This window comes from Lissotriton vulgaris, chromosome 10 (assembly GCF_964263255.1).
Source record: "Lissotriton vulgaris chromosome 10, aLisVul1.2, whole genome shotgun sequence".
Classification (NCBI taxonomy): Eukaryota; Metazoa; Chordata; class Amphibia; order Caudata; family Salamandridae; genus Lissotriton; species Lissotriton vulgaris.
This window is the reverse complement of record NC_141698.1, coordinates 190,189,484-190,216,412: the sequence shown is the minus strand read 5'-3', so window position 1 is coordinate 190,216,412 and position 26,929 is coordinate 190,189,484. Positions and strand designations below refer to the sequence as shown.

Below are 26,929 nucleotides of genomic sequence, written 5' to 3'. Positions count from 1 at the left end.
AAGGAAAACTGGTTGCAGTTAAAAAATGATTTATTTAAAAACAATCCGTCATGGCTGTGTTTCATAGTGGGTCGCATTTTGCAACCGATCTCATTGATATTCTTCAAGTAGAACGATTTGCGACCCACAGTGAATCGATATTTGGCAAACCGATCCATTAGGCTATATGTGGGATTATAAAATAGCACTCTGGTCGCAAAAATACCGGTTACAAATTGTGACCAGCATTTCGCGACCAGGGATTCGTACATGCGGCCGTCAGTTACATGCCATTTATTTTGAAATCCCTGACATCTATCCTGGACTCTGTTGTTGACTAAAAATATGTGATTCTGGCCAAATCTCTTTATCTTTATGTACAATGAACTGTAAATATGCACCATTACATCTGTGTTTCAGCTTAATCCACACATACCCTTCTGTTGTCTGTACACCACATTCAGCTAGGTGACAAATCATTAGTGACTGAGGTTATTATATGTCCCCTGTGGTTAGTAACTCCGTGCTCCGTAAAAAACACCTTACACCACCACATTATGAAATCCGCTTTGAGGACAGCCGCGGCTCGCACTGGAAAATGCTGTGGGGTGGTGAGGCGGGCAATCTGAAAACCAGGGCTCGAGTTGGGGTACCACGCGGGTGGACGGCGTCCCCCCACTTATTTTACCGGGTAGACGCCGTCCCCCCTGCCAAACAGCTGGACTTAACTCTTTGGCTTCTCTGGGAAGAGGAGCTCAGAGCTCATAGCACGCTGCTCACGCGCTGACTTCTCAGATGCAATCGCATCTAAAGGGGTGAGCGAGGGGAGGCAATAAGCCCGATGGTGCAAGCCACCTTTCGTGATGTCACTTCCTGTCGTGACATCACTTCCGGTGACAGCATCCCCCCACTTCTTTTTTTAGGACTTGTGCCCTGCTGAAAACGAACTAAATAAATAAATAAAATCACTTATCATGCGTTTGCCGCATCGCAGTCTTCAGCGATGCGATGAGCACAAGGTAAGTGCTTTTATTTATTAGTTGCATTCTTATGTTGTGTTTATGTGTTGTGTTTTTAAGTTGCGTTTTTGTGTTGTTATTTTGCGTTATTGTTGTGCATTTTGTTGGGGTGGTGATGTGTTCTGTTGTTTTCTGTGATGTTGCGTTTTTCTGTTGCATTTTGTTTGTGTTTATGTGTTTTGCTTTGGTTGGTATGTTGTGTCCTAATTATTTTGGTGTGTTGTGATTTTGTGTAATGTTCCCATGTTGTGCTACATAATTACTTATATGGTCTTGAACAAATGCGGATACATTTCCAGTCAAAAGCAGCTCTTTCCTTTAAAGTTCCAGCCACGAATAACTATGCACAAATGTCTAAGTTAACAACTTACAGGTAACGCAGCTCTTCAAATATTTAAGATATAAGATTATTGACAACACAAGACTGTGGTTGAAACCATACCTTAAATTAGACTTTTGATTGGGACTCTAAATTTGGCCTTCTGAATTTACTGTTACTGGCCAGTACGGTAACACTAGTGTTGGAAAAATTGCCCTATTTAGAATTTGGTTCCACTGAGAAATTGTGCGATGCTTGGGGAATCGGATTTACTGCATTTGATTCCTCATTCTTGGACACTTTTTTGCTTATTCAAAGCAGCCGAAGTCCCCAGGAATTTGCAGCTTTGCTGTAATCTCGATGACCCCAGGACCACAGTTTTTTGTTATGGTGATGCTTGTCAGTCTATCAAAGCCTGCTTTGACTAATTCGACTTGACAAAAATGTTGTTTTTTGCCATATCAGGGAAGAGTCTTTGTATTCTTTTTTCCCATTCCATTTCTTACTGATAAAAATAACCTCATACCCTCAATTTTCCTCTGTCGCTTCTCCCTTTTCATGGCCAGTGCGGTGAGTCCCCTTTTCAAAGCATATATTACAAAACCTTTGTTTAGTTCACCAGTTTCTTTCTAAGGACTCTCACAACATTTGCATTCTCCATTCCTTAAAATTCATGTAAGTTTCTCAATTTTGTGAGTCTATTGATTGCTGTACCTTACTCCCCCTCTATCCCTTAACGCACTCCTCCGAGACTCCTTCTCGAAAATCCTTTCTGTTCCTTCCGCCGCTTCTCCTGGCCTGTCCACCTGGTAGAAATATAAAAATGCCCCTGAAAAAGTCTTCTTATGAAAGTTTGAACGAATCTTCCAATTCCCTAAAAGAAAGATTTTTTTTTTCTAGTTTCCTTTCCATTTATTTGATTCTCTGGACCCTGAATTCAAATCCGGGTCATTGTTTTCCCTAAATCATAATTTGTTTGACTAGTGGTTAATTTATAGATGAATAAGTGCCAGTGCCTAAAGTTTTGCTCAAAAAGCCAGCGGATTGAGCTATCAAAGGTGAGAGTGCCAAATACCAACGCTGCGTAGTCTTGGATCCACCTGATGCCACTTTCATCCACCACCAGTCACTCTCTGTCTCTTTATTTCATTCTTGTAGGTTCTATTTCATTCCTGTTTTCTCCCTTTGCAACTGTTTTTCCGTCTTTCTTTACCCCCTTCTTTTCCCCTTTTGTGTCTTTCTCTGGATCAAACGAGTGCCAATGGGCACCACCTGCAACCACCTGCTCAATTTAAACACTTACAAATTGACTAAATGACAGCTTGCCATTTAAATAATCTGTCACTTCAGTTTTTAATCCGCATTTTTTTGCCCAATTTCGTACCAAAGAAATTAGAGATTGATTAGGCTGAGGTCGATCCTAAATAGATCTGTTCTTGCTGAATGAGGACCTCATTATAAATGGTATGGTAACTCTGCCCCTATTTCCCCAGAGCTAGGTGGGTATCTATCACTCTGCAGGGCTGGAAGAATTACTGGGGGATTCTGAGGTGGACCCTGGACCTCTCCTTGAAAATGAGGAATATCCAACAGAACTGGAAACTCCTAACCCTATTCCAAAGTTTATTTATTTCCCCCTTAGAGTTTCCTCCACACATTGGGGCTGCTTTCTGCTTAGTGCAGCTGTTGAAACTCTGAGAGCTACTGAACCTGTTGGAGTTACCAGATTCCTCATAATGAGGCTCTGTGTGATATGCTAACAGGGGAAAATTGTTTCATGCATGTAAAATGCAAATTTTATGTCAAGTAAATGTGTACCTTGACAGACCTCGCCCTAGTGCTACTTTTCTGATTCTTGATATGTTTTTTTATATATTTTAAACCCAGGTGACTCTCTGTTTTGACATAGGTCCTACGATTGCTCAAAACATTTTGTGCCCTATTAAAGTAGAAATTCTGTTGGTGGTGTATTAGTACGCCACCAACATTAATATTCCTTCGTGAGGTGGTGCATACAGAATCCTTATGGTGATGCAAAGCAGTGCTTAATTTGAGCTGGTGTAGGATGTTGCTCCGCACAATTAGTAATGCTAGCCATCGAAGCCATTCTTCGAGCTTTAGGTGGCCAGGGTTAGCCTGAACTGTCACACTTTTAGAAGTGTGATGGTTAGTAGTTTGGTTGGTACTGGCATTGGTAGTGCTGGCAGGGGCAATGAATGCTGCAAGCTGCAGTGGTTTCCTGAGCAGTGGACTGGCACTTACTTTTTTCACAAATTAAGCATTGGCAAAGTGTTTAAAGGTGAAAAATGAATATTCCTAGTAATCCGCTGGCCAACACCATCTGATTTGAGATAAACATCAACTTTGCCACAATACCTCAGCCGGAAACCAGATTACTTCAAAGCAAATTGGAAACTGCTTCAGTGCATAATCATTCCCCGTGGTATATCATTTCTGCCAAGCAGTGAATTAACACTAACTAATAACGGATAACACTTTGAAATAACTATGAAAGACCAAACGTGTTGTGGCAGAAAATCTACTTGGAGGGGCAGGTTAGAAAAATAAAATAATTACACACATCTTGCAGTCTTGGGCAGTACCTTCCTAAACAAATGTTACAGGCGAATGATATGCACTAAATTCTGCATCCCTCAAAATCTGACAAGCATTTTGTTCATCAGTAAATTTCGACAAATTAGCCTGGCTGACATTTGCCTGGGGAAAAATGTGCGGGATGCGGTAATTGCTGCAAAACTGAGAAATCTGATTCCTGTGCAGGCAGCTATTTGTGCAGGGAGCAGAATTGACTGGAAAAGTGGCAATGAAGGCCTGAGACTGTGATGTAATTAGTAGGTATTATATGAAGTCCACCACTAGCAACAGAAACCCAACCACGAAGACACTATCAAGCTTCCAATGCATCCTTTATGGATTACATAGGTAAACAGAAGGCCATTCCCTATAAGTTGTCATCCCTGGAGTAGCAGGGAACATCCATTGGATATCTAGCCATAATGTAAGCAGTGAGGGCTAGTAGGGAGCAATCAAGATATATGGGCTTCAATGGCCACGCTGGAGGAGTGCTAGCCAGACTTTCAAGGGTGTTCTGTAATGGGGTAATAAAAGCACTGATGTAGCTAGCAGGGCCGGACTGAGAACCAAAACCGAACCTGGCAAAGTGCTCATCCGGCGGGGGCGGGGGGAGAGGGGGGGGGGTGCGGCCGAGCTCTTTGCCGGGGCCGAAACGGCCCCCAGAGCGGCGCACTGGGGGATTGCCCGGTGCCCGCAACGGACAGTCCGGGCCTGGTAGCTAGGGGGTGCGGTGGGGGCGGTCCGCCCCAGGCTGCACTATTTTAGGCGGCAGCGGCCTATATAATTTATTTGGGGTCACTCACTGACTTTACTGTCAGTCACTTTTTTATTGTCAGTGAATGTCCCCAAATAAATGATAAAGTCTTCCGCAACGGACCACCAGTGCTGCGCAGCGCCCGCCCTGACAGTGAGTACATAGTACACCCACCACACCCACAATTACTTGCGGCTGTGACTGTCCCGGAGCAATCAATGCACATTTGAGTGGCGTGCAGTTACGTGAAGTGCAAGCGCATCTGCTTGCAAATGCTGCCTGCAGCACACTGCGCACGCACCACCACGTAGCGTAGTGGTGGTAGTGCGGTGCGCGACGTACCACGGCTGTAGTTGTGGGTCCCGTCCCAGGGCCGTCATTCCTGTAGTGCTACCAATGACGGCCTTGGGCATCATTTTGGTCAGCCCTTGCGCTGAAACACAGCAGTGACTCCTCACGCGCTCCACCACCCAGCACACGCTCTTGTGAGGAGTCAAGTCTGGGGCAGTGGCAGTGCTGGGCGATTTGCTGCAGCAGAACCAACCCTCTACGGTACATGCATTTTGCAAGGCACTGTTTGGTCACTCTTGTACTAAAACTAACAGTGGGATTGCTAATTGGGTTTTGTTTGTCACTGATGTATCTTTATAGACTTGTAGTATAAGGCGGAGGAGTGTAATAATTTTATAGATGGGAAGAGCTAGATTGAATATTGCAAGTAGCTGGAAGGTGAGTAACCACCCTCCTTTTAATAACTTGTGGGCAGACGCCCATCGGTTGTACAGATGTGACTACCTGAAGCAAGCCAGCAGCATAACCAAGAAAAACGGACATATAGGGGGTCTGCCCAGGATTAGGGAGCTCCTGCAGGCCTGGGTGTGTCAGTCAGTCCTTTGGTAGCACTGGTGCAAGCCCTGACTGACGGACACACTCAGGGTGAGTGAAGAGGCCTCCTTGGATAGAGTCTGGCAATACTGGGGGGCTGCCCAGCATTAGGCGGCTCCTGCAGGCCTGTGTGTGGTAGTCAGTCTTCGGCAGCGGTAGAAGTGGGCGGGGACGGAAGGGCACGGCGTGCCCCTACTTCTAAAAATAATTTCAGCCCGTTCCCCTACTTCTTTCTTTGAAAAAAGCATCCCGGGACGGAGAGAATAGTCCTACTAAAAACGATAACTTTTTTTTCAGCTTCCAGGGGCTGCTCGCACTTCTCTGTTGAACTCCAGAGGCTGCAGCAGCCCCTGCCTGAGCTCGCACAGACCGAGGGCGGCCCATTGTCATTCCGATTGAGGCTAATTATCCCCTTTGGAATGACAATGCGCCCACCCAGCTGCCTGCCGTTAGCATATGCCAGCGAGATCTGCATGAGGTGTCTCTGGTATATGGGTGCAGGCCATGGCTCGTTGTGCAACAAATATACGGGTCTGCAAATGTGTAATCAAAACTTTAAAACAATCCCGCTGGGGCGTGAGAGGTGCGCTGTGGGCAGTGTTATCTGCTGTTTGGAAAACACAACCATGACGTCGACGACGCGAAGGAGGCGAGGAAAAGCATTACATTTGATCAAGCTATTTTTATAGACAGTATACTTGTAAAACACTTGTGGCTGTCAAAGGCGTGACCGAGGGTGCTTGCTTCTTCTAATGCGTTTTATGGAATATATATTTTGCTGAGTGCTCTAAGCTGTGTTTTTATAAGTGTGTTTTGCTGCTCGGTACGTGATGTATTAAAGGGGAAATCCGGCGAATATTACATTAGTCTCAACACCCAGCAGACATAATTGAACAAGGGTACATCGTGGGATGCCTTTGTTGGGGATTGTTCGAAATACAGGTCTTGATAAAGAGAACAGGGTTTTCCTTTAAACTGCCAGACCCCTTTAACTGGAGGACAACGTGATCATAAGCCCTCCTCTGCGATCCTGTGGCCTTTAAGGTGTGAGGCTCTGCTCAGGGGAGAAGCCAGAAAATCAGAATGCCCCGAACTTTGAACTACACTTCTAATGTCAAGCAGCACATGATGAGAGCAGGGGCGGCCTTAGGCATGTGCAAGTTGTGCACCTGCACAGGGCCACCAAACCCCAGGGGCCACCACGACAATATATATCCTTAATATAATAATCCTCTGACGATGGATACATATTTGCGTGGCGGCCCCTGGCAGGGGGATTTGGCGGCCTCTGGTTCTGTTCCGCTTCCAAACAACCTTAGGCCCAGATCTCTGTACTGGGGTGAATGTATGATATTGTTCTGCATTCAGTTGTTCTTTTTGCTATATTATGATTGAGCAGCTAGCTGGCGACATGAATATGAAGGAGCCTTTGTGGGTTTCCGTGAGTCTAGATTCTCCTGAAGAGTCCCTTTCTCTTCTGAGCCCTGCTTAACACATGTGTACAGGAGGAGCCCTGTATTCATGACCTCAATGTTTGAGACAAAAATTTATCATGGATTTCTGAACATTGAGTAAAAGCATTAAGGTAACATGTTGTTCCTGCTTATATTTCACAAACTTTACATAAACCTTTATTCCCTATGGCTGTTTGCTTTTTACCGAATTAAACCTCAAACATGTTTATCCATTTTTTAAATTAAATAACGTTATAAGCTGTAACTGGTCAGTGAAATGCTAAACGTACAAAAAATTGGTATGTTTTGCTATTTCTAGCCACTCCCCTGACTCCGCCCACTGATTCAATCTTCGGTTATTCCCGCCCCCTGATTCTCCACCCACAGTTCCCCTACTTTTTTTTCCCTACTTCGACCACTGGTCTTCGGTAGCACTGCTGCAGAAGTTGTGCGTGTGTCTGAAACAGGGGTTACCAAACATCTGGAATTAGCCCGGACAGTATATATAAGAAGCCCTGAGACCTCACAGGTCCTAATGGGACATTCACTCCGATTTCTCTGTCTATGGCCGCCCGTTTTTTCTGTACTGAAAATCTGATCACCCTAGTCTGGGATGCTAATGGTGGGGCTCCGGCATGGCAGGGTAGACGTGCATTACAGCCCCCGCCACCCTCACCCCACCATCTCGACCCCACCCACGCTCGCTCGCAGTCCCTCCAGGGTTATCATTCACTTGTGACTCAGAGAGAAGCAAAGAACCCTCAGCCATAAACCAGCACAGGAGGAGCCCCTGCATCATGTTAACTCATTCAGTGCCGGGCTTCTGGGGGGTTTGTCCTCGACCGCTTCGACTCACTGGCCACACAGAGGCTTTGTGGTGTCGCCCCCAGCTGGTGGTCACCAGTAGAGGCCCCATCAATGTCCTGGCTGCAGACACACAGAACAGGAAAATACAGTATAGAAACGTGACGGAGACCAGCAGGGGGAAGCAAGAGAAGGTTCGGGGGCGATCCGACCCGTGAGGTGCATGTTTTGGGTGCGGTGCCGCCCCCTTACTTGAAGTCATCACGGCAAACAAAGGGGGGCGGCAGACATCAGGGGCCGCCACAGGCGGCCAAAGATCTAGTTACGCCACTGAATAGAAGTGAGAGACTTCTATCTGTGGAAGCAATCTATTCAGCTTACTTAAACGGATAGGCCACGTATTCACACATGCGTTTACAACGCATGCCTTTACACTGCGGGCAATACAAAGAACGTGTCATTGCCATGCGTTCCATTACAACACAAGTTTTTACAACAACTTGCTCAGTTTGGTATGCGTGTGGAGTTTGGTATAGTATATTTTATTATTCTAACTCCAGTCTGTGCAAGAGTAGGGAAGATGTTAGATTTAAAATCCAACAATGAGTTCCCTAAAGCAAGTGGTTGTAATGACTTGCGTTGTAATGGAACGCGTGGTAACGACGCGTTCATTGTAGTGCCTGGGTTGTAATGGTACTGCGTTGTTCTGACAGTGTTTTAAACGCTGTTTCCCTACATAAACAGAAGGTAGGAGTGAGGGAGATGGGCAGGGCCGACTGAGAACAGCAAGCAGCCCTTGCTGATTGCTGCCCCATGGGACCTAAGGGAGGGAGGCTGAGGGTGCTAGTGAAACGCACTGCTCCTGCTTTTCTTACAGGGGGCTGATATTGCAGTACTGCTGCAAAACCGGCCCTCAGTGACAAAACACCCCCATGGCTAGAAAACTGGCCCCCAAAGATCTGGCCCAACCGGGAAACATCCGATACCAGCTCCGGCCAGTCCGGCCCTGGTGATAGATCAAGGAAGGAATGCAGGAGAGTGAAATGCGTTGGGTAAGGGTGCTAGTCCGAGGCCATCATAAGCCCTAACAGACCACAAGAAGGAAGATACTACAAGAACACACCCATAGCCTTCCTCCCTTCATCTCGAACCCTGAGCAGGATGCCCTGAGAGAAGAAATTAAGAAGGGACAGAGAAGAAATGCACCTTCAAGATGGTGCCTTGTGGGAGAAAGTTCCAAATGTGGGCAGGGGACCTAAGGTCCGAGGAGGGTACCCTGCCTAGCTTGTGGTGAAACCCTGTATGGAACAGAACAGAACAGCACATGCGCTATTCCAGTACAAGCTCTCCCTTTAGGAACTAACCTCCCCCATTCTATCCAATATTGCTACCACCTACTCTCCACCACATACCCCTTGAATCGCTCTCTTTCCCATTGACTCTGAAGCTCCCTACTTCGCCCATCCCCACCCCTTACTGTCTAACTCACCAGACGCCTTCGTCGGTCACCCATAATGCACTAGCACGCTTGTAAACACCATAATGTGGGTGCTAACATGATAGGAATTTCCTTTGAATCTCAGGCATGAAAAATACATCGCACAGCTATTCCTCGTGTGTGCCTACATTCACAAACATGTAGATAATAACCTTACAGAAGCGCAAGCAATCTTCGAATATTGCCTCGCCTTTTATAAAAAATTAAAAAAAAGACTGTGGGGATATGTGCATCGAAGTGGCAGAGTATGTTGTTATCCTTCTGGGATTAACTACACGCTCCGCCACTTCAGAAATGCAAAGCTGCACCATATTTCCAAGAATGTAGTGCAGCCTTGTGTTTCCCCCTGCTAAGTTTAACAACTTAACGCCAACGCAGGCCCCCTTGCACCAGAGTGCAAGGGTGTCTATGTGCATAGGAGGATTGGTTATGTGTAGGAAGGTGTCCCTTCCTACACATAAACAATCCTAAAATGCCATTTTGTAACTTTCATGTGTGCTGCTTCATGGAGCACACATGAAAGTTACAAAATGGCATTTTTTCCAAAAGGTTTGTTTACGTAGAGGAAGGGACACCTTCTTCAACATAAACAAACCATGGCATTTTGCTTTTTCCATGTGTGCTACACAAGGCAACACACGGAAAAAGCAAAAACGAGGAGAAATAATGCATTTCTCCCCGTTTTGCCAACTTAAGACCTTTTGACGCTGCCTCCTATGTACACCACCCTTGTACATAGGGGGCAGCGCCAAATACAATGGGTGTTGCGGTGGAACGCCCACCGCAACACCCACTGCACGCCCCTTTCACGCTAAACTTAGCGTGGAAGGGTGCCTTATGTACAAGGCAGCGTTAAGCCTTGTTAAGTGGCTTAACGCTGCCTTGTACATAAGGCAAGGCCCCTATCGCCACGGGAACGTCACAAAAAGTGACGTTCCTGTGGCGATAGGGGCTTGTTCATATGCCCCTCAGTCCCCAGTCTGTAATTAGGGATAACAGTAGTAAGCCAGTAATGATCAACCGCCTGTGTCCTTGTGCCTCCAAAAGAAATAATATTTACGGTGCCTTTTTTATAGACAATAAAGAAGTTTCGAGTTCCCAAAATATACATCTTGTGTCTCCTGTGCAATGCACGGTAAAACACACACACGCACATTGTGAGAACGCAATGCATTTTTATTACCTTACACATAATTAGTTTTTCACAATTTTTTAACTTACTGGGTAGTTCATTCCAGAATTCTCTTATTAACAAGCTGCTACCCTTTCCACTTCTAGCCTTTGGGGGAGGAATCAACAATGCACCGGCCTCACACACTCAAGGGAATGGACTTGGTGCCACTTACTCAATGGTTTATATAAAGGAGTAATACCAATCCCCAAAATATACCACCATTGTTTGGGATTTACCGCTCTAGAGTATCTCAAGAGCATTTGAGTATAAAATGTATATGTCCGGGGTATGTTATCTGTCTCTTAAAAAGTAATTCAGATTAAACATGTCTGAAAGGACTAATAGGCTACTCACTTATTTTTTAGTTTGGAAGGCTAAGCATATCACCTCATCATGAACCTAAATATTTTTTAAATGGAACTTCGACTAAGGCTCTTTTTTTCTTATTGTTCTATGTGAAATTGCAAAAGTCCGGGTTGAGAATCTAAGAAAGAAGTTTAAAGTTTTGTTTTCTGAACTTTCACATTATCTACAGTACTTGCATAGGCACTTATTAAATAGGGAGGTATAGGTTTTCCAGATATGGAGGTTTGCCGGCCATACTAAAAACCTGTCCTCATCTTTATTAGAAAAGGTTCAAGAGGAAAGCAGAACTCGGCTGTACCAAAAAGAAGTCGATGTATCTCCAAGACGATTGCTGAAGTAATTTATGGGCGTGGTGGAGATATCTCAGTTGTATTTCTTTCCACTGTATCCATATAACCCTAATGGTATGAATGGTTCCCTGCATTAACTATTTTTGGTCTTTCAGGCATGTTTTTTTAATCCAGTGCCGAATTTGAGCCGGTGGTTGCAGGTGGGACCCACTGGCACTCATTTTGAGGACCAGCACTTCTTATTCCTCATCAGGCTACTTTGACCAAGAGCAAGAAAGTGAAAAACACACAAGGGGGAAAGAAGGAGGAAGTGAAAGCTGGGAATCCCGTGACAAAGGTAGCGAGGAGGAAGCTGGGTGAGAGAGACAAAGGGGCAGGGAGTGCCTGTTTGCGGATTAAAGAGGCACAAGATACAATCAAGGCTAACAGTCTTGGTATGCAGCACACTAAAATTCAATAGCCCTGGCTGCGGGCTGCTGAGCAAACAAACCTTGGTGCCTGACACAACTTCTTTAACAAAGTAAGCAATAAGAAAATCGACATTTTCTAGCGCAATGTTAGAAACGTCTTTAATTTGATTGCACAGCTAGTTGGGAAGGGATTCATTTAGGCATATATTTCACCTAAAATTGATTTTAACTGCACTTTGATAAACTGATCAAGAGAAGGCGTTTCGTTCTAATAATATTGAGCTATGTGCCTCTAGGCAGATAATAGGAAACAAGAGAAGGTCCATAAAGCGCAATCTGATGATTATTAATAGTAAGAATATTTGATCTACGAAATGAAAAAGTCTGTAAAAAAGGAGATCCATTTCTAAGTCATGAAATCGATGAGAACCTTTAGGAACCCGTTTAAATAATCCACAGAAATAAAACTATAATAGTGCACCCTCCATTTTCTATAAAATCCATTCGAGGGTAGTGTTTATTTAACTCATGAGCAGTTGACCAGAAATATCCCTGTAAGTCTGATGTTTGTCTGATGTGTCCTAGAGATTCTGTGATGGACTCGTATTCTATACCGTTGATTGAAAATTAGATAGGTATTCAGAGAAGATATTTGAGTTAAGGAGTGTGGTGTTAATCACACTGTAAACCTAACAATTTTTCCTGCATTGTATGGGTGACCATTTAGGTTCAGAGAAGGGCCTTTATTCATAAGGTATGCATGTCAGCAAAATAAAAAGCTTATTTTAGCTCACTGGACCATCAATAATATTTCACAGGAGGCATACTGAGGCGTAGCTATGAGTGGTGCAGCCAGTGTAGTGGCACCCTGGCTCAGATGTGGGCCCAGCCTGTCGTGTAGCTGCTTCAGTTAGATGAGAGGTCACCTGCTCCGAATGGTTTATTTACAGAGCCTTCCAGCGGCATGGCACGTTGTTTACAGTTCGTGGTGGATGGTGGAGTTGGGTGGAGGGGTTAGTCAGGAGAGGGTAGAGGATAAGGGAGACATGGAGAGGCGAGAGGAAAGGAATGAAAAAAGAAAAGGGTCAAATATGGAACAACAGAAAGGAGAAAAAAGTAACAGCAATGAGGAGGAGAAAACTACAAATAAATATGATGACGAAAAGAATGAAAAATGTTCAGCAATAAGGATCTAAGGGAAAGAACAGGAGGCTGGACATGCGAGGTTTGGAGAGAGAAGCAGCAAAGACAAAATACAGATGAGGGAAAGGGCAGATGGAGATGCGAGAGCAAGTAGATTAAGAGGATGCAGGAGGGAAAAAGAGTGGGATGCATATAGAGGAAAGAGGGTATGAGAGACTTGGGGGGAAAGAGAGTTTAAAGGAAGTGAGGAGAGAAAATGTGAGCGAGAGAATGGAGATTTGGCCATGTAAGAGACAGAAGGGAAAGAGAGACAGGGGAATAAGAAGTGAGGGGAGAGCATGAAAGGAGGACAGAGGTGAGAGAGAAATGAAAATAGGGAGCGGGAAAGACTGCTAGAATGAGGAACTTGGATACCTGTAGCTACAATTAGTGCAGGAGGAGCAGTGGCACTTGGGTCCAGATTGCATGAAGGGATCAATGGAGCCTAATTATGTATGTGGTTTATTACCAACCTGGAGCACATGGGGCCCTTTGTCCTTCCCTGTAATAGGGCCCACGGCACCTCTGCTACGCCTTCAATGTCACATATATCTAGTGACATGTTAGGATAAAAGGGGTTTGAATTTGATAATGTAAGCAACAAGGAAGAGAAGCAAACTTGTAAATGGGCATAGGGTCATGCCGAAAGACTGTGTCACTGGTGTATATAACAAGCATTGGCAAAGCCAATAAGTTTTGCCTATGCAAAATCTATTGGCTTTGTACATTATTTTTACAATTTGAACAGCAGTTGAGCTTCTATGCAACATGGCTTAAAGTTAAAAAAAGAACTATGATGCGGCCAGCTTTGACTACGTCACAGGATTTTTTTTTGTGATTGTACGTGGGCGTAGTTTGCAGGGGATGTGTTCCATATAGCAGGGCAACAGCAGTAAGCTCTGCCCATCATTGTATTAAGAAGCTAGACAGCCCTGTTTGTCATACTGCTTAGGCGATAGTTTTATGAAAGACCACAGACACATACACTTGTGCATGTTCAAAAGTAATTAAAAAATAATACTTCCAGTTCAGTGAAAGGACACTAGCCAAAGGAAGCTGTACTTGGTCCAAGCTCCACAGCATGGAAGAAGAATCCAAAGAGTAGGAGGAAGTCTTTGGCCAAGAGGAGCTGCTGACTAATAGGAATAAAGGAAACAAGATCCACGTGGGAGCCAGCCAATAGTAAGTAAAGTAATATCAGAGGTGTGGAAGTCAGCCAATGGTAAGTTGAGGTAGGTAATGGATAGACTTTAAGCCCCGTTTAATATATATATTTTTAAATACAATAGATTGTGCAAGCACTGTGCAAACGAAACCTAAAAATGACTGATACAAGCGTACACATTTGGAGGATATTGAAGACGTTTGCAAAGTATGTTGTTGCTTAGTTGGGCAAGATACATTTGCGGCTTTTGAAATGGATGTGTGTATATGGTATTCCTACCGCAAGAACCTAGCCAGAAGGCAGCACAGTGCTACACAGGACCAAGAAAAAAAAATAGGCATAGCTGAGGTTTCAGTGCCATATATATTTTGTGTATATGTTTGCTTTGGCATTCACGTAATGAAAACCTACCTAGGGAGCAACCATGTGCTATACATTATGGGGTTGTTGGTCAACGATGTAAGTGGAGACTTTACCTCTTTGAAGTACTCAGTTGCATTTCATATATTTATATTTGAAGCTGAGTAAGAATATGTGATTTGCCCAGAATCGCACGAGTTATGGTGAGGTCCCAACTGGCTGTACCGGGAATTGGGCGCTTCCCCAGTAGGCTCGAAAGGTGGGGGCTGGTTTCGCAGTGGTCGGGGCCTGTTTTATTACTGAGAGACCGTTTTGCAGCACTGATGCAATATCGGACCCCAGTAATAAAAGAAGCAAGCAAGAGTTTCCAGCCTCTGGGGTTAGTCCGTGCTTCACCAGGTGCTGGTCTGAGAAAATTGCCAGGGCTGCTTTGGGTTCCCAGTCCGGCCCTGTGTCGCAATCTTGTGATAATAGGCAAATCATTTAATATTCACATGTAATATTCACAACACAAATTTGTGTGAATGTTGTTAATACAGTCTGTTTTTTTGTCCTTGGCAAAATCAGTACGAGTACATTTTTAAAAGTGTAATTTAAAAACGCTTAAAACCATAGCCTAGAGCATCCAAGATAAATGCAAACACAAAAACTGCAGGTCCTAGAATAGTATTGTGAAGAGAAATTTGTGCCAGCTCATGCTCGCTCACACATTCACAAGGAAATGATCATGTAACGCTCAAAACACTGCAAGTATGATGTCGCGCAAAGCTGGCCACAGCCACCCACAGGTGCCGCATTCGCTCAAACAGTGATATGTGCCTCAGCGCTAAATATTTCTCAGTGGCAATCACATACAAGTGCCCTCACTCCCACCTTTGATGGGGCAGTTATCAGGGACCAGCTGTACTGGAGCATTCCATAGTGCTTAATTTGAGCTGCTGGTTGCCAGTGGGGCTCAGTAAGGCCTGCAGAATTTATTTTATTTATGCGTTTTTACATAGCGTGTACTTTACCTGAAGGTGTCAGAGTGCTTTACAATAGAGCCAGTTACAATACATAAGGACTTCAGAGTACATGAATTACATAAAAGATATGAAACAGATAAACTCTAAACTCAAAAAGAATGGTAGTAAGTGACAATACATATGTCTACTACAGTTACTCGTGGTTAGAGGTACAGATATACACGTTGCAAATTCACTCAAGATTGCATATTAGGAAAAGTTGAAGCGATTAGGTTTGGACAAATGTGTGTTACATATTTACAGAGCCTGATCTTTTTGAGGTTGGTGGAGTAGTTGCGGTGCTCGTTCAGCCAGGCCTTTAAGGTGCTAGTGCTCTCACGGGCGGTGTTCTTGGGCCTGGAGGGATCCTCGAACTGGTACTGGCCATAGAAGGCCAGGTGGTGGTGGGCGAAGGTGGCGTGCTGGACCCCAGGACTTTTCTTGAGCTCGTACTGGACAGCTGTGGGAAGAGGGGTAGCTTGGCGCCGTAGGGCATAAAGGCTCCTTAGCAGGTGACTGACCGCAGAGTCTGGTCTATGACTAGACCCTTTTAACTTTTTAAAACTTTTTTTGCACCAGAGGGCCTCGCTGGGTCTCGCAATTAAAGCCACTGGGACCATAACTTGTACAACCAAAAATATATATTTTTTACATATTAACCTTAGGGAGTGTCCCTTGAGGACCCCCTCTCAACATGGTCTTGGGGTCAGAGTATGCTTACCCTGCCCTCTTATGTGCCCTTTCTTACTTTTTTCAATACACAGGGACAGTGTCCCCGAATCCTGTACTGACCGCTACAAAATGCTCACCAGTGTTGTGGCTAGCCAATCAGATCATTTGGGTATCATGGGCCCTTCTCCGTAGAGGTGGTACCAAAATGGCGAACAGGAGATAGATCTCCCGCAGCCTAAAAAAGTGACTATGGGGAACATTAGCAAGGGCACTATCGCCACTTTAGCGGGACTTTTTCCTGCTAAAGCGGCAATAATTTTATCAACCTATTAGCAAGCTGTCGCTAACAGCAGTTAGCGACTGCTTTTAGGATATAGCGACCGGTTTGGGGCCCACTTTGCATGTCAGCGATATTTATCGCTAATGACATGCAAAGAGGGCGTACCCAACCTGTTAGCGACTGAAAGCAGTCGCTAACACAGCTATCGCCTAATAGCAAGGCAGGCTGTGCGATTAAAAAAGTCGCGCTAAGCGCGATTCTCGCCAGAAGCTAACACCTGCTCAGACCATGACTTAACCTGTATATCCAATGGGAGGTGGATATATAGGTTAAGTCCCCATTAGCGTTAATGCCTGAATATCGCTGGATTTCCAACGTTATTTACGGATATTTTATCGCATTAGAGATAAACATTGCTAATAGCATGCTATCTCTGCGATAATATCCGGCGATAGACAGCGATAAAAAAAATGCGCTAAGCGCATTTAGCGATAAATATCGCTATTTGGGACCACCATAAATAATGGTCTAAATATCGCTAACTTTTGTTCTGAGAGATACCCCCTTCCTGCTCATCCAGAGTCTCTCTCTTTAAATATTAATTTCTTGAAAACAGTTGAACGGAAAAACACGCTTTCTGAATAACCTAATTTTGTGCCAAATTTAGTGTCATTCCATTCAGCCCTTTTCTTCTGTATCTGTGAGGAAACTTCCCGAATGGACCTATTCGAGGCACTTTCTAGAGTAAGATTGCCATCTGCTGGAGAAGTTTAATTATAACAATTCAGTAGGAATTTACTGAGTGATGGACTTGCATATTATTAGCGCAATAACGTTCCCAGTTGCATTCTTGTCTTCTTTGATGTTTACTCCTCCTGTTTTTCATCCACCACTACTTTGCTGTTCCATACATCAAACAGAAAGCAACTAAAATAATACCTCTGATTAAAATAATACCTCTGATTAGGTAGTACCTTGACTTCTCCATAGTCATTGTATTGTTTGACCCTTCTTTCCAACGATGAATAATCCTATATTTATATTAAATGTTATTAGCAATTGTAAAACATATCTCTATCATTTGCATTTTTTTTGTAAATGCGTGAAAATACTAATTCGTTTATTTTTTTACATTTTCAGATTGAGACGTCAACATTGGAAGCTTCTCAACTGAAGCTGTTTTTAAATGAAAGTTAACTTCAGCAATCCGAAGAGTTTGCATCAATCATGTCGTATAATTATGACGAAGGATTTGATAACTCCGCCTACCATTACTCGGAGACTCTCGAGGTAGACCGGAGGTAAGCGACAACACGCCCTTTCAGTTAACAAATGCATTTCGTTACATCATTAAAAAAAAACATAATTGTATTTATAAGATTCGAACACATTCTGGCTTTTTATCATATCAACGTGCAACAGAAAGCAAGGCTCTGAAGGAGAAAAAAGTAATGAGAAACATTCATCTCAGTCTTAAATCAGGATTGCTCTATACATACATTAGCAACTCTACATATTGAATAGTCTACATTATAAAACGTCATGGGTTGTATATACAAGCTTCTTCCAGCTTATTTGGTGCATATATAATGCATATATTATGTTCATAGTAAACCCTGAAAGTTTTTTATTCACATTCTTTCGTCCGGGATCATACTCAACAGATAGCACAGCAGAAATGAGCCTAAAGAGAAAGTAAAGTTTCCCCTCTGTGGTGTCGGGCCTCAGGCCCACATGATGGCAATAACGGACACAGACACCCAGTGATGTGGTACAGTAAACTGGCCATGAGCACGTGCACATGGGCCCTTTTATTGGCGGGGCCATGTCACTCGTGACACCCGTGATGGATGGGTGGGGGTGTAAGTGTGTCCAGCCCTCAGGGGAGTGGCTGGGAAATACTAAAGCCTGCAAACACTAGAACGTGTCCTGCAGGACACTCAATTTCTCCCCAACTTTATTGAAGAACAGCACCAAACTTTGGTTCAACCTGTGGGGACAATCAAACAGTTAACTGAACACCACAGGCTTCATCAGCCTTACGAGTCAGGTGGCGAGAAGACGTCAGACATGGGCTGGTGACCCCGTCTGCTACAGGACCATCTCGGCGGGCACTCGTAGCTTAACCTGAGGGTTCAGGACACGACCGCTGGCTTGGAGACGTCTGCTGCATACTGTCAGTTCACTGATGATGACATGTCTTGTAGTCTTGTTTAGGTCCTCTTTGCTGACGACGGGGATGGTCTATGGTGAGTTCTAACAGTTCATACAATGGGATGCGTCATGAGCATGGATGGAGTCCATGGTGAGAGTTTATGGAGGTGTTGCCTGATCAATTGTCTCTGTTGAACCGCTTGGCTGTAACCGATAACCTGTTGTTGGGGCAATGTCTCTTCTCACTCTCCCACCCGGGGAGGCCCATTGTCGGTGTTGCTACGGGACTGCAGGAGGGCTGCAGGAGGGCTGCGCTGGGGCCACTTGTGTGCCGACTGGAGGCAGCTGCAGGACCACAAATGAGCCGTTACTTAGACGCATTCAGAACCCTTGAGGGTGGATGAGTCTTGGCCAAGACTTGCTCTAACTGCCGCGGTTCAGGTGTAGGCCATGTTCACAGGTAGCCTCTGGTTTCTTTTGTTGGCTGGTGTGGCAACGGTGTAGGACTCCAGTCCATCGGTACTCTGGGAGTGGTGTTGTTTGGCGCATGTGCTGAGGGCTGGGGTGGTGATAGTTGCCAGCCATGTGGTGAGTTGGAATGACAGGTGGTGGTGACTTGCTGGGAGAGTTGGATTCAGGAGGGACTCAGCAGCCATGTGTCTCTGCCTTGTGGAGGTTGATCTTCGGTGGTGTCTTGACACGTAGAGTGTGCGAATTCTCTCTTGCCTGTCTTTGGGCCACTGCCGACTCTATCTGGAGGCGGTGTGAGGAAGGACACTCGGTGCTGATTTTTACCCATGACATCTGCGGTCAGGAGCAGTGATGCAATTGGAATTAGACTGCCGACGCTCGTGGATGGACGGTCACCTGGGGAAGCGATGCAGAGAGACACGGTTTGCGCTTGCTGCGGCTTATGTTCAGTTCTCCCTCAGGCTGTGTCCAGGGATGTCGGTCCGCCTTGGTGGCTGTCTGGTGCGTCTGGGTGTGCTCTTGGCTTGCTGTGTGAGTCCTCGGTCTTTTTCCCTTGTAGGCCTATTCAGCGCACTTTTGTTCATACGGTTCTTCAGGGTGACAGGACTGTCACTATTCTTCCCTCGAGGGCGTTGCGCTTGGACCTTGAGGCGGTGCCGTCGTGGTGCCTGCTTCTTCCTTCGTTCCGGTGTGCTTGTCAGGACTGGTCACTTCGTGTGACGTGCTCCTTGCTTGCTGTGTGACGTGACGTCCGGCCACGTGTCGCCTGTTGTTGGAGCACATGTTGCTGTGGCGGCCTGCCACATGGAGTGTGCAACTCCTCTCTTGCCTTGGGTCACCGACGACTCCGTCTTGAGGCAGTGTGAGGGAGGACACACTGTGTTGTCTTTGGCCCACTGCGGGGCTTCGCTGATGCAGTAGAGATGTAGCTGCTCTCCGTGCTGCATTCAGCAGGGCTTCTCTCTGGAGAAGTCTCTATCTACCGGGCGCCTACCCGTGCTGTCAGATTTGCTGGTGCCGCCTTCAGCGCATCTCTGACTTGGTGCGCTCCGTCTTCTTCTTGGGCGTTCTCTTCTGGCATCGGTGTGTCTGTGTTGTAGCTTGCAGTTGTGTCTGTACACCAGCAGGAGCGAGTGATGTAATCTCCTCTCTGACAGTGGCATTGGGCAGTCACTTGTAGTGCACGCTCTGCACCAGTCTTTCTTGTGCTGTTAGTGTGGACAGCTACCTCGAGACGTTGTTGTCTGGCTGGTAGTCCACTCATGCTGGTGGGGGGGTGTCTTTGGTGTTGCCGCTTGTATTTGGTTGGCGCTTGCCTGGGCTGGAGAAGCTTCGGGCTTCCTGGGGGCCCTTGGTGACGTGCAACAGTCTTTCTCCTTTGCAGGTCTAGGCAGCCCATTGGGGTGGCCTGCATTGCATCCAGTCTTCGTCTGTTTCTTTTGGGGCTTGCTGCTTTACTGGGCTTTCCTGTCTTTTGCGTCTTGGTGCTGTCCAGTGCTGGGGGAGTCCTGGGCCCCTGGTACCTTTTTGCTAGGTGTGGGTTTGGAGGTCCTCCCCTTCTGTTGGGATCGTCCTTCGGCTGACCTCTGCAGTGGCGCTGGGAGCAGTGCTCAGTCTCTTCAGCTTGTCTTGCCTGGGAATGGGGTTTGTGGGCTCCTTTCCGTTATGCATTGGGGCTGAAGACCCCGGTGGTGACCATGGTGTCACTCCCATTCTGCTTGTGACTTGGCGAGGGCAGTTGCAGCAGGCAGCAACCTCTCTTGTGGCTGAAGCTGCAGGGGACTACCAGAGGGTACAGTATGCATGTGCATCTACCTCTATCCTTGCCTTTTCTGGTGGGTGACTGCAGTGCTGTATGGTCGCCGAAGTGGACAACCACAATTGTCCTGTGTGGATGGGTGCCGTGACAGGAGGCACTATCCTGTTTCTTGTATGTGTGTGTGCTAAGACTCTACCTCCAACAGCTAACTTGCGGCGGCAGTGCTGCTCCGTCGCTCATGCTGGCCGGCAGGGCAGCTTGATGCTGCGTGTGCTTTTGCTTGTGAACGAGAGAGTTAAGGTGGAGCCGTTGCCTCCCCAACACAGCTATCGGTTCCACTCCTGTTTTGGCCTGTTTTTCTTCCTTCAACCCTCTTGGAGACCCTGAGCAAGGTTAAGTCTGGTTCGCCATTGGATCCGGTGCCTGTCTCCATACTACGCTCCCTGGACCTCCCCCAGCTTTCTACCATCTGCACCTTGCTTTCTCACTCTTTAAATTCGTCTATTGTCCCCAGCTGCTGGAAGCACGCTATGGTCACCCCACTTTTGAAACAATCCACTGCTGATCCCAATGTTTCCTCCAATTATCTTCCCATTTCTTTATTGCCCATTTTTTCTAAAGTCCTGGAGAGACACATTCACGTTCACTTGTCTCAGTACGTTGCGCTTAATAACTTATTACACCCTTCTCAGTCCGGCTTCCGCCCGGAATTTTCCTACCGAGACTACTATCTTGTGCGTGACTGAAAATCTACGCTTGCTTCTGGATCGAGGGGAAATGGCTGCACTGATATTGCTCGATCTCAGTGCGGCATTTGATACCGTATCCCATAACATCCTCATCAGAGCCCATGCGAACATTGGCATTGGGGGTATAGCCTTGGATTGGCTCTCGTCCTTTTCAAACTTTTTCTCACTCATCCACCTCTAAAGTGTATTCTTTCCCACATGGTGTACCCCAGGGTTCTATCCTGAGTCCTCTTTTGTTTAATCTTTATGTTACCCCCTTTGCTCAGATTGCTCAAAGGTCTGGGCTGAATTTATTTACTTACACAGACGATTCTCAAATAGTTTTTTTCCCTATCCCATGCTGACCCTACTTTGCCATCCCATTTGCAAACTGGACTCAGCGACATAGCTTGCTGGATGAACAGCAACCTGCTTAAATTAAATGGCTGGAAAACGGAGGTCCTGGTATTGGGCAACAAACCAGATCTTTGGAGCCCAAGACATTGACCTTCCGCCATGGGTGCCCTGCCGGTTCCGTCCGAACGTGTGCGTAACCTCGGAGTGACCATCGATAAGGGGTTATCCATGACGGACCAAGCCAACAAGGTAGCAGCCACCTGCTTTACCATCCTGCGGTGGCTCCGAAAAATCTTCTGGCTACTTCCTTCGGACACCCATGGATCTGTGGTGGATGCCTTGGTGACCTCCAGACTGGACTATGGCAACGTGCTCTATCTGGGGTCCACCAAGGTGGTCACTCGCCGCCTCCAATTGGTCCAGAATGCCGCTGCTTGGCTCCTTTGCGGCTGTCGAAAAACAGACCATATTACGGAGCGTCTGAGGGCACTCCATTGGCTCCGCATCGAAAGCCGTGTAAAGTTCAAAGCCCTCAGCTACATGCACAAGATTAAGGCGGGTGTAGCTCCCCTATACCTTCAGTCTCTTGTTAAGCCCTATATTCCTTCTCGTTCCCTCCGCTCTTCTTCTCAACATCTATTTTGTGTACCCAAGTTCAGGCTGTCCAGAATGGGTGGTAGTGCCTTTTCTACTCTAGGACCCAAACTTTGGAACTCCCTCCCTCTGGCTATTCGTATGGAGGACAGCCATGCTTGCTTTCGAAGGGCAGTGAAGACCTGGCTTTTTAATCAGTACTTTTCCTTGTATGGTGTCAGGTTGCTTTTGATCATTTAGCGCCGGAAAACCCTTACAGGTAGCTGTCGCGCTTTATAAACTCAATAAATAAATAAAAAAATAAATAAGCTTATGGTGGGGCACAGGCAGGTGGGCGCTAGGTGGCGTTGCCTGCAGGTTCACCCCTTTGCTACCTGCGGCAGCTTCCTTCTTACTCGGGGGCGTTAAAGCAGGTCACAAGCAACCGGTGCAGGGCCTCTCGCGATGTTGATGTCTCTTCCTTCTGTGGCACCTCCACGCTAGACAGCGGTCAGTGTACAATGACTATCCGGCGCCTCCGGCTGCACGGTTATAGAGAGCGGGGCAGGCCTTGAGCGTCTCCCTATCGCTGCCCGTTGGGGGGGTCACAGGACTGTGCAACTGTGGAGGCGGCCGCCTGGGCGCAGATGCGGGTACATTTCAAGCATTGCAGGGGGCTTGGCGCTCTCCCGGGACTCTGGCAGTTACTGGGAGCAGTCCCTTCTCCCTTTGCTTTCGGTGCAGACAGGGCAGACGGGACAGCCTGCGGACGCTTCGGGGCTTGCTGGCGTTTCCACTGACCTCTCGCTGTCGGGCTGGCCAGCACCAGGACTGTAGCAGCGGCAGTGTGTCTGTGCGTCTCCTGGCACCTACCGAGTCCTCTGCTGTGATGCTAGTTCAGGCACACATTGTCTTTCGTCCTCTGCAGAACGGCCATGGCTGTCCTGCTGGCATGGGGATCATGTGTAAGCCACTGTGCAGACAACGCTGATCCTCTCGGGTCTAGGAGGAGGTGACTGGGTGACACGAGGTACTCAATCCTCACCGCAGTCACGGGTGGCATAAAACAGCCCCAGGGGGTGCCACCTGCCGGACTCCTTTCCTCCCCCACGAGATGAAGCGCAGATCAGCAGGCATGCTAGCTCAGCTACCCGCCTCATTGCTAGTGTGATTTTTGGCCTCAGGTCCACATGATGGCAATAACTGACACAGACACCCAGTGTTGTGGTACAGTAAACTGCCACAAGCACATGCACCCGGGCCCTTTTATTGGCGGTGCCATGTCACTCGTGACACCCGTGATGGATGGGTGGGGGTGTAAGTGTGACCAGCCCTCAAGGGAGTGGCTGGGAAATACTAAAGCCTGCAAACACTAGAACGTGTCCTGCAGGACACTACACCGTCTATTATTGTTCTTTAAAAAAAACGCACATTTCCTGTATTTTCTCATTTGAAGTGAAATAAAACATGTTTGAGTGAAAATGGACCAAGTCCGCTTTAAAAAAGATATATTTATTTATAGTAAATCAAAAAGTTTTTGAGGAACGAGTAGAATGACTATTCTTTGTGTAACTGAGGGATCACTGCATCTGATAGAGAGAGGGCACCAGTGTCAGGCTTTGTTTTACCACCACCACAAGAGAGCAGGTGGGACCCCAAAATTAGAGGTGAGGGCTACAAATATTGATAGCGCTTTTTTGGAGTGAGGTGAGTAGCCACGCCCGCTGCAGGTAAAAGCGATGGGGCCGGCGGGGGGGGATTTCCACGGATGATGACGCCGGAAAATTAACTATTTCCCCCCATCATCGTCTGTCGAAATCCTCCCCACCGGGCCCCACTGCCTCACCGCTCTTACCTGCACCAGGCGCGGCTGGAGGTGAGACAAGAGCTGCAACATTTTATTTTACCTATGGAGTCAAATCTTTTGTACTGTTCCTTTGAAAATAGCATGCTGCATTAAAAATTGCTTTTTTAAAAAGCAATTACAGATCTGGTGGTCTGCTGACCTCAGCAGGCCACCACCCATGGATGGCTGTGATTTATAATTGGTCGCAAACTGTGACCTACCTCATTAATATTCATGAGATAGGTCAATTTGTGACAGTGGCGTAGTAAGGGGGGCGGTGTGGGTGGTCCGGCCCTGGTGCCATGAGATTTGAGGACGGCGGTACCCTCCCTCCACTCTTCCATGCGTGGGGCGGGAAATGCAGGGACCGCCACGGGCGGCTGAGTGGCTAGCTATGCCACTGATTTGTGACCCACTAGGAATCGTTATTTCAAATCTGGAATTGAGATAGTCAGTTAAAATCGTAATTTGGAAATCCCAATTCTAGATTTTTGTACATCTGGCCCTAAGTGAAGCATTCATTAATTGTTACACACATTCACTTCTGTTCACTCACTCCTTCATTAACTGCTGCGCAATTCAACTCATATATGTAACATTTTTCCTTCTTGTACTAACTTGTGTACTGCAGTATTAATTCACCCCGGTATACTAGTTCATGAATGTTCTTTATGTTAATTCATGTACACTCACAGATGTATTTTTTGTACTTAGGACATTACTCCAATAGTGCTTGCATGGATGAGTAAAATGAATGAGTCAGAACATTATTCCATACATCTACTCACTCGCCCATCCAGTCATCCACTCGTGAACTCATTTTGACATCCACCCACATCCACACTTAAATCGCCTGTCAAAGTAGAAGAACTTAGAAGCCAGACCTGTTGGCTTTTCCAATGCGTGTCTTAATGTGCTAAAATGAGAAAATACAAGTTTTTGTTATTATAATACACAGGCAATGTAATACTTAGGCAATATTAGCCAAGTAAGCGAGCACTCCTGTTATGCTTACCATGTCTCCCCTTACGGACACCATATCACTGCTTCCGACGTCACCAGCTGTCACCACTGGAATGTTGACAGTTGACAGCAGGTGGCCGGCTGAGCGGAGGCGTTGTTGAGCTCCGTACTACATGGAGCCTGTGTTGGTGCATTACAATTAACCAAGTTACTTCAAAACGCATCAAGGTGGTCGGATAATTTCTTATAATTTATGGCGACGAACACCAACACGAGGATCCACGCGTAAAGGAAAAAAAAATAAGAGTAAAATTGAAGAACAAATTCATATGGGATGAGGATTGTCAGGACACTTTAAATTCTTTAAAAAAAGAAATGTGTTAAACTGCTCCATTGCAGGGTTTTGACCCTCAACTCGAAAACATTATCACAACTGATGCAAATGGCGGGGACTGGGTGCTGTTTTAACCTAAAGAGATGTTAAAGGAGAAGAGTCTACCATAGCCTTTGCCTCACGCTCCCTGACTCCGAGTGAGGAAAACTTTTCAGTCATCGAGCATGAGGCACTGGTGTGCGTCTGGGGCCTTGAGCACTTCAGGCAGTTTGTCTGGGGTGGCAAGGTTATGCTACGCAGTGACCATAAGCCACTGACAAAAGTCTTTACCACTAAGGGATTGTACGCAGGGTTGATTGTTTGATTACAATTATGTTGTAGAATATGTCCCTGGGGTAAAGAATGTAGTTGCAGACTTTTTAAGCCGCATGCCCATACCAGAACGTGAGAAACGTGCTGAAAGTGATGAACTATATATCACTAGTATAAACAGGGAAATAAAGGGAATCTCTCTAGGTGAATGGATTTCAGAACAAAACAAAGATAAAATATTGTGTGAAGTGATTGACATGATGACATAGGGTTGGAGTAGTAAGAACACCTTGCCTGAAAGATTGAAACCTTTCTGGGAGGTGAGACATGAACTCTCCCATGAAAATGGGTTTCTGTTAAAGGGGAAAAAAGTTGTCCCGCCTAACACGCTAAGAAGGAAAGTACTCGAGATCTGCCACGAAGGGCATCTAGGCATCGCAAAAATCAAGAATAGAATCAAGAAAAGTTATTGGTGGCCCAGTGTAAGTCTAGCAGTTGAGAGAGCTGTTAGGGACTGCACCTTATGCCTTAATTCAGACAAATCATAGGTGACTTTTAGACCCCCATTACAACCCATGCCCACCCATTTCCTGCCCATCCATGCCGTGGGAGAGAGTGGGAGTAGACATTATGGGGCCCATAATGGAAAATAGGGAACAGGTGTACATTTTTGTCCTTATAGACCATTTCTCAAAATAGCCCGAGATCAAATTTGTCACTCAGACAGATTCCTTAGGTGTTGTAAAGTTTCTAGACGAAGTCTTCACACGTGAGGGGCTACCCAAAATCATTGTCCGGGACAACAGGCCTCAATTCATGTCCGACACTTTCAAGAGCTACATTCAGAGAAACAAAATCTGTCACAAAACCACCTCTGTACATCACCCCGCTGGTAACGGAGTGGTGGAGAGGTTCAACAGAGCCATGGAGGGAATTGTACAACTGGCTAATAGAAATAAACGGGAATGGAAACAGGAAACACTCAAAACCGTGTGGGCATACCGCATCACACCGTGTGTCACTACTGGCCATAGCCCATTTGAGATGATGCGAGGAAGAACTCCCTTGTCAAAGGACAATGTAGGTTGGGTAAAGGCAGCGAAAAGAGTCAATTGGTCTACAGAGCAAGTTAGGAGTAAGCTCAAGGTAGCACAAGCCTGCTGCAAGGAAAGGTATGATTTGAAGCATGGGTGCAAACCTGTCAAGCGTGAAGTTGGGGACA

At 46.2% G+C, this 26,929-nt stretch overlaps 1 protein-coding gene across 1 annotated transcript in view; it reads left to right on the top strand.

Annotated features, from left to right (window-relative positions):
- Positions 1-26,929, top strand: part of TMC5 (transmembrane channel like 5) — a 757,208-nt gene that overhangs the window by 122,321 nt on the left and 607,958 nt on the right. The window contains exon 2 of the mRNA XM_086940869.1: positions 17,351-17,511. Within this exon, the coding sequence (XP_086796995.1) occupies positions 17,438-17,511 (74 nt within the window). The 5' untranslated portion in view covers positions 17,351-17,437. The remainder of the gene's footprint in view (positions 1-17,350; positions 17,512-26,929) is intronic.